This window comes from Magnolia sinica, chromosome 17 (genome assembly GCF_029962835.1).
Source record: "Magnolia sinica isolate HGM2019 chromosome 17, MsV1, whole genome shotgun sequence".
Taxonomy (NCBI): Eukaryota; Viridiplantae; Streptophyta; class Magnoliopsida; order Magnoliales; family Magnoliaceae; genus Magnolia; species Magnolia sinica.
In genome coordinates this window covers 71,065,214-71,073,274 of record NC_080589.1, presented here as the reverse complement: position 1 = coordinate 71,073,274, position 8,061 = coordinate 71,065,214, and the positions used below count along the sequence as shown (strand labels likewise).

Below are 8,061 nucleotides of genomic sequence, written 5' to 3'. Positions count from 1 at the left end.
GAAGTTTTGGATCAAGTTGATATTTGTGTTTTCACCTCATTAGGTTGGATGCCGAAAAAACATCACGGTGGCCCTTAGAAAGGTTTCAATGGTGGGTGTCATTATCACTGTAGCTTCCTTTGGTGTGGTCCACTAGAGATGTGGACCTGCTTCATTTTTAGGATCATACTTTCAAATACTTTGAGACAATCGATGAACGGCGTGGATAAAACAATTACATCACTTTGGGCCCCCACAAAGCTCTGCCCGCATAGATTATCTTCCGGGCAGGGGTAGGAGGCAATCCGTGTCCCTTTTTAATACCTATAACTCAAAATTAGGACATGCGACTAACGATTGGATTGAATTTTCGGATACAACATGTTAAGGCTCACATAGCTTTTGATTTTTCCAAGTGTAATGTATGAATATAGTATGCTTCAAATCAAAATTAGGAAAAATGTTTATTGCATTTCATTTTGCATTTCAATATGGCTAAAAAGAGGGGAATTACAGGGTATGCCTGCTGGAGGTTTTTGTTAGTATTCGGACAGGTTTCAGTTCTGATAAATGGGGTCCATGATTCATGCGATCTAAACCATTGATCTGTTCTGTTTCACTGTAGATGGACCATGCACAAATATTCTCCCTGTAATGTAAATGTTTGACTGATAATAACATCAGATCCGAAAATCCTAGCCAACCATCTGTCTTCTTAACAAGCTAGCTTTGATCACAATGAGATTATTTGGACATGGTCCATCTATGGTAGGATGCAACAGACCAACGGTTTGGATCATCGAAGCATGCGCCCCACTTATCAAAATTGAAAAACTAACGGTGCAGTGCCTCTAGCTGCATGTCCTGTATCTCCTGAAGAAAATAAAAGAAAAGTAGAACATCTTGAATTAGCCTCCGTTTAGAAATCAAAATTATAACGATCCGACGGTCTGGATTGCCTTGAATACGCTGAAAAATGGCAACTCGATCTTATGATGATACATCTTGCTCCTCTGGTTTCTCCTGTGGTTGCTCCTGCTCCTTGTCCTGATCCTCCACCGTTGGATCGGGCGGTGGGCCCACACTATTGCGCTTTATCGAAGCGGTCTTGATCAGGTGATTGTAGCTGCCCTTCTCTTTGAACAGCTGTGCAAAATGGTGCTTGCAATAGAGGATACCGTCCAGCGCGGCGTACGAAGAAGGGGTGAGGGAGCATCCACCGTGGGAGCACTTGAAGCAGGATTTGTGGTAAGATTCTCCTTCCACGCTCACCTATAAACAGTGATGATTGATGAATGTGCCGATGTGGGGCCCATTTTTGTATGATCGGCTTCAAGAGTGAGATGGTGATTTTGGACGGTCTGGATCGTTCATATGTTCGACCCAGATGTAGATGAACAATCTCTCCTCCATCTGACCATTTATTATATGTTCGAGCTGTGTGGGGCACACCGTGATGTTTTTAGTACCATCCAAGCCGTCCGTTAGATGCACCCCCTCATGAACGATCCAGATCCCCCATAGAAACTTCCAGATGACATGTGGGGTCCAATGTGTAGTGTATATGACATCCAACCCATTCATCAGATGTGACCCACCAGGATGAAGGGAAATTACAGAACTCAGGCCATTCCAGAGCTCAGATGGGCCATACCACGTGTATATATACATTTTTGGCGTGAGTATACATTAATTCCCAAGGTGTTGTCCCACCTGAGACTTTGGTCAGGATGTTTATTGATGTACGGTGAATATGAGAATACGCACCAATATGCACGGTTTGGATTTCACATACACATCACCGGTAGGACCCAAACGGCTCAATCTACCGTACGTGTTAAAAAAATCGCATGTGCATGGCATGTACCGAGACTCGGTGCGCACATATTAAACTTTCGTATGGTGCATGGCATGCACCGAGACTCGGTGCGCACATAATACCCACCGTCGAATAACTGTTGGTGGGGATCAACATGCATTTCCAAAATGGGATTTTGAAAATTCACATTTGAAACACTTGCTGGATTACCGCCTAGAAAAAAAATGAAGAAGAGAATCGCATCACAAACCTTCTCCAATGGATATGCTGTCTTATGGCACGTGGCACATTTGTCCTGGGTCCCACAGAACATGGAGGACAGCTTACTTGGAGCCCTTGTCTGTACGATAGATCATCAAAACGATATATCAGAGATGGAGTAATCTCAGCCCTTAAAAAATCAATTAAAAATTAAAGATGAATATGATCAACAACGGACAATGCTGGTCGATGCATCGCAAATTAAATAAAAGAAAGAAAATATTAATCATAATTGCTGTGTGATTACATGTTGGGCTCCACATATATGTGGCCAGCATGTATGGCCGACTTGGCAAATTCGACTTGTCTCGATCCCAACTGGGTAGGTGGGTCGATCTGTATCAAGTTGGCTTTGTATAATCCAAACTCAAATCGAGTTCAATTCAAGTCACCCAATAACTTGATTGGACTTGAGTTGACTTAACTTAAAATCCAACTCAGTATGGGCATGACTCAACTCAAAACTTGACTCATGTATATATATATATAACATTCTAGATATGACATGTATATGGCTAATAGAGAGGCAATAGTTCTAGCAAGTGAATCTCGATTTTGAATAGTGATTTCAACCCGTAGATATCCGCTGCAACTAACTTGACTTGGTACTTATAACTGAGTTGGACTCGGTCCGGATTAGTTTAGGCTAAACTTGGACTTAGATCAGATCAAGCATGCTCGAACCAGAACCGAGTCAGGTCAAACCTATCTCAAAATCGGATGAGTGAGGTCAGCCCTAACTCAGTCCGACTCGACTTGATGCCCACCTCTAATTGATCGGTGATCAGGTGGGCCACTGAGTGGATGCGAGGCCAAAACATCACATTTCATGCAGGTGGGGCCACACCTCCCAGTTGCAGCAAATGGTCCACATCTAACGCAGATCTCATTCAGACAATGAGATCTCATCCAATGAGGTAGAACATGGGGCCTTCCATAAGAATGATTTGGATCATCAAATGGTGGGCTTTCTCATACATTTTTACTGGGCCCATTGGATTCTGGAGAAAGGACCCAAATCATAGAAATCAACGTACCAGTTCGTTCGGCGGCTTATCACCAGATCTTCCAGCTGACCACCAACAAAACAACATTAAATCAAAGTAACACTGATTAATAACTAAAATCAAGGGAGAGATGGAAGATTGGACGGAGGAGATCATTCAGCAATGGTAGCAGGCCAGGTCAGGGTCAGCCGAAACCCAACCCGATAATTAATTGGGAGATCTAAGCCGTCCATTGACATCTTGGGTCATTTAGGGCCTCTATTAACTTAGATCGGGCTGGGACCCGAATGGAAACGGGCTGGCCCAGCTGGCCAGCTATCCAAAAACCATCAAGAAAGGGAAGAATCCTCACGCGTTTGGAATTTTTTAGAGAAGCTGCCAGTCTCCTTGAAGAGCTGTTCAAAATGAGGCTTGCAGTAGAGGACACCATCCATGGAAGAGTAGTTGCTCATCTGAAGATGACCATCGTTAGCAAATAAAACACAAGATAATAAATATATTAAATGTTCGTTTGGGTAGGCAAAATCATGATTGAGCCTAATTTTAATTGTCGCAAACCCTTGTCAGATTTCTAATGAAATTATTGATATTTTTATTTTTCAGATATGAATTATCTATAATTATAGTAATTTTTAATGTAGCTAATAAAAATGTGCGTTTATAAAATGTGGAACTCGTAATTAAAAAAGTAATAAAATAAAATAAATAAACAATGAGATTAAAAAAATAAAAAATAAAAAGAAAAAAAGTTTAAAAAATTTATGTATACAAGAAAAACTCTCTCCCTTCTCACTGCGAACTTCGTATCTGGCTAAGCTCATGGTGTAGTTTTATGTTGGACCACACCAAGAGTTAAAAAGTCTTGGTAAGAAGAATTCATGTCAGATTTCCTATTAATGTAATTCTTAATGTAGCGGGACTGGCAAGTATCGAATCGGGTAGTACTTCGACTTATGATGGATGAATGATAATGGTCTCAACTGATTCAAAGTTCCGTCACTCTTGTCCATCAAGTATTTTGAGTATGGCGTTTGCAAAAGCCGATCTTTCTTGCCTTCGCTGCTACAACCACTCTACTCTCCGTACGGGGCTCATGAAATTCATCGAAGACCCAAAGATGTTTTTAATATGAATTGCCTATAATCATTGTACTTCTTAATTTAGTTAATAAAAAAATGCACTTGTTAAATGTGGAACCCATAGTAAAATAAATAAGATCAAAAAAATAAAAATAATAAGAGGATAAAAATGAAAAAAATTATATATACAAAAAGATGCTTTTGCCCTTCTCACTATGAGCTCTATATCTGACTAACGCACATGATGTTTTTCTATTCAACCATGCTATGAGTTAAAAACTTGGTATAAAGAATTCATGTTAAATTTCTAGCTAAATAGTTGCTACTTTTTTCATACGTAATTCACTTGTAACTAATTATAATAAAAGAAATCTTTGTAACTTTTTATGTGACCAATGAGAAAGATTGCGCTAATATCTTTCTCATTGTGCTCTTCATATTTGATTAGTGGACATATATATAGTGCTTTTTTGGTTGGACCACACCAAGCGTTAGAAACTCTTCATTACTGGGAATTCGAATCCCTTTTTCCACTTAATTACAATTCTTTTAATTTTTAGAGAAAACGAAGTGAACACTTGGACAATTGTCATTAAGTGAAATAAAAAGCATTGGTTTAGTAATTTAGATTGGACATGGAAGATATGAGTGGTTAATATCTCCAAAATTATTAAAATGATATATGGTATGGATGTGCAGTTATTTTGGGTAATACATTTATTTATATTATTTTTTGATGTCTTATGTCTGTGTTCACCACTTAATTAATACATATTTATATAAAAATTCTATAAAAATATTAAAATATATAATTATAATATAATATTACTTACCACAAGAGTTCCTTTGCAGTGGCTACATTTGAAGCATGTCTTATGATAAGGAACTCCATCCGCAGACACCAAATCAACCACATAAACTGTCTTATCGCATGCCTTGCACTTCTCAAGAGTCCCAGTGAAAGACATTGCGAAAATGTAGAAATCCGATCCTCCGTTGAAAACCTCGAAACAACAAAGGTAAAGGGCTTTTGGAACTCAATGAGAAATCATCAATTTCATTATAAGGTCCTAAAAATGCAAGATAAAGAACGGAAACATAACAATTAATGATGGAGTTAAGTAGGATTATAATGCATTTTTGCCTTCTTTTCAATGATTAGAGGGAGATTAAAGGTTAGAAGCTTATGATCATGGAAAGAAAAAGCTCGATTCCACCAATAAAATGAAAACATGTGGCTGAAGCGAGAGAAATATGGAGATTAAGGCTCTAAATTACCATAAGATTAAGGCTTAATTGAGAGAATAAAATGAAAACATGTGGCTGAAGCGAGAGAAATATGGAGATTAAGGCTCTAAATTACCATAAGATTAAGGCTTAATTGAGAGAGAGAGAGAGAGAGAGAGAGAGAGAGGTTGGAGCTCCTAACCAACTGAAATTTCCTGACCGATTCGTTGTAAGACATTTCAACGGACAAATCAGGTGATGTTTGGTATGATAAGACCCCACTCTAATAGCATAGGTCAAGATTATAGCCGTTGGATTGAAGTCATATTTCAATAATCCAAACTCTTTATATTAAAGGGTACGCTATGGATGTGAGATGTACATAAAAGTAGGATTTAAACTGGAATTTTCGAACTATTGATCATTTTAGTCTTTTCTTTGAATATGAACCGTCGCATTTACATTTGTTTTGTGGGCCATGTCTAGGATTTTTACATCTTGATGATTTTCAATGAATTCACCATCAGTTGTGTCTAGCGTCAGATCAACGGTGTGGATCATTGAAAAATGACCCAGATCCAATGGATAAACTCCTGACCCATCACATAACATTATGTGGGGAGGTATTGTAGCAAACCTCAGGAACGGTAACGAACTCAGCGGTTTTCTGGTTGGCAGTTGGGCTCTTTTGCCCTTTTCTTCTAGGCTGACTCGGATCTACACATAACATGACACGTGGCAGGTGGGGGGCTGTTTTGATTCCAGATCGTTCATCCAGTGGTTCCAATTTGTGAATGGCCCACTTGAAAGATCACAACAATTTCATACCTCTGGCCATCATTGTTTTTTTCTTAGATTTTTCATTTTACAATTTCCATTTCTACCGTGAATTTTGATGGCCCCCGAAGTGTGATTTTTCAACTGAGGGCCTTCCACGGATAGGTTCCATTAGATGGATGGTCTGGATCCAACAGCCTACCTGTCAGTCTATCACGTGTCAGATATTTTGCAATGTACGTCTTCCACGGTTAATCACGCGACGGTTAAAATCTCCTTTTCTCTTTTAGTTATTTTCTACAAGTGGGTCCCATGGTTCAGTGATCCAAATCGTTGATATGGTTGGCCCCCACTCTGGATGGCATATGCACCAAAACTGTCCAAGATTGGAAGATTATAACCTTCTATTGGTGGTCAAACAAATAGACCGTTAGCATTGAAAAGACAGCCGTCTACATTTTATTGGACTCTGTGGGGCCCACCGGGACATATATGTTTCATCCACGCCATCCATCCATTTCGAAAGCTCATTTTAGGCTACAAGTTCACGATTGAAGCACATCCAAAGCTCAAGTGGCCCACACCACAGGAAACACTGGGTGTAATGATGTCCACCGTTGAAAACTTCCTAGGTCCCACCGTGATGTTTATTTTCCATCCAACCTATTCATAAGGTCACATAGATCTGGATGAAGTTAAACTACAAATATTAGCTTGATCCAAAACTTCTGTGGACCCAAGAAGTTGTCAATGGTAAGTGTTCAATCCCCACTCTTTCTTGTGGTGTGGTACACTTGATTTTTGGATATGTTTGAATTTTGGGTCCATGCACTAGAATGATCTGGAAAAATGGATGGACGGCATGGATAAAACACACACATCACGGTGGGCTCCACAGGGTCCAATTACCAGGGATATCTGTGGTGTCCACCTAATCCGCTTCCAATAAATCCATTGACAGAATATTCATATCGTATAAAAGGTTTGGATCACTGAACCATGGGCCCCACCTGTAGAAATATAAATTCTCCTAGAAACTATAGCACCGAGCATTATATGACAGTGTACGTGTGAGGTCTGGGCCATTTATCAGTAGGTTCCACAACGTACATGCACTGGCCTGAAAATCAGGATGGTCCACTCTCGGGTGGACCATACATATTCGCCATTGAGGGCTGGTTTGGCATTTTTATTCTAATCCAATACGAGCTTTTCAAATTAGAACTACTTTAATAAGTTCGTTTTGTTATAGCTTTTGTTTTAAATAAGTGCAATAGTTAAATAAGAGCGTTTTAAGAATATTTGATGTTATTTTTAAAAGTTATAACAAATCTACTATAAGAGCAATTCCTACAGTTGTTTTGGTGGATTTCATCATAGATCATTTCCTAAATGGTAAAAGAATGGATGGCTATGTTTTCACGTTTCAAGACATTTTGATTGTCCACCATGTCAGACATTAGATGTGGATTGTCCATCGTATAGAGCCCACCTTTGATGTGAACCATCCATCATGTGGGTCAAACCTTCAAAGTGGGTCGGCCATCATGTGAGGCCCGTCTTGGATGTGGACCGTTCATTATTAGGGGTTGACCTTTGACATAAACTGTCCATTATGTCGGGCCCAACTTGATGTAGATCATCCATCATGTGGGGCCAACCATCAATGCTAATTGCCCTTCATGTAGGGCCCTTTAATGTCCGCTACTCATCATGTGGAGTCCACATTTGATGTGTCCATTGTGGGCCCCACCTTCAAAGTGGGTTGTCCATCATGCGGGGCCCTCTTTTGATGTCCAACATACATGGAGTGGGGTGCACCTTCTATGTGGATCATCCATCATGTTGGGCCACCTTGGATATTGTCCATCATGGGAGACGTTGGATGTAGACTGCCTATTAGGTGGGGCCC

General features: G+C 39.7%; 1 protein-coding gene across 1 annotated transcript; it reads right to left on the bottom strand.

Moving 5' to 3' along the window:
• Positions 1-525: 525 nt before the first annotated feature.
• LOC131230953 (LIM domain-containing protein WLIM2b-like) lies at positions 526-5,219 on the bottom strand. Its single transcript, XM_058226974.1, has 5 exons — positions 4,979-5,219; positions 3,419-3,518; positions 3,097-3,131; positions 2,049-2,138; positions 526-1,251 (listed from the first exon to the last, which is right to left on the bottom strand). The coding sequence occupies exons 1-5, from the start codon at positions 5,111-5,113 to the stop codon at positions 970-972; spliced, it is 642 nt and encodes a 213-aa protein (XP_058082957.1). The 5' UTR covers positions 5,114-5,219; the 3' UTR covers positions 526-969.
• Positions 5,220-8,061: the final 2,842 nt, after the last annotated feature.

Bases quoted from the DNA above. Each gene is read 5' to 3' on its own strand.
- LOC131230953 (XM_058226974.1), bottom strand. From the start codon at position 5,113: ATGTCTTTCACTGGGACTCTTGAGAAGTGCAAGGCATGCGATAAGACA. The intron at 3,132-3,418 runs GTGAGGATTCTT...GTTGGTGGTCAG, and splicing joins CTCTAAAAAATTCCAAACGC to CTGGAAGATCTGGTGATAAG. The intron at 1,252-2,048 runs GTTTGTGATGCG...CACTGTTTATAG, and splicing joins CAGCATATCCATTGGAGAAG to GTGAGCGTGGAAGGAGAATC.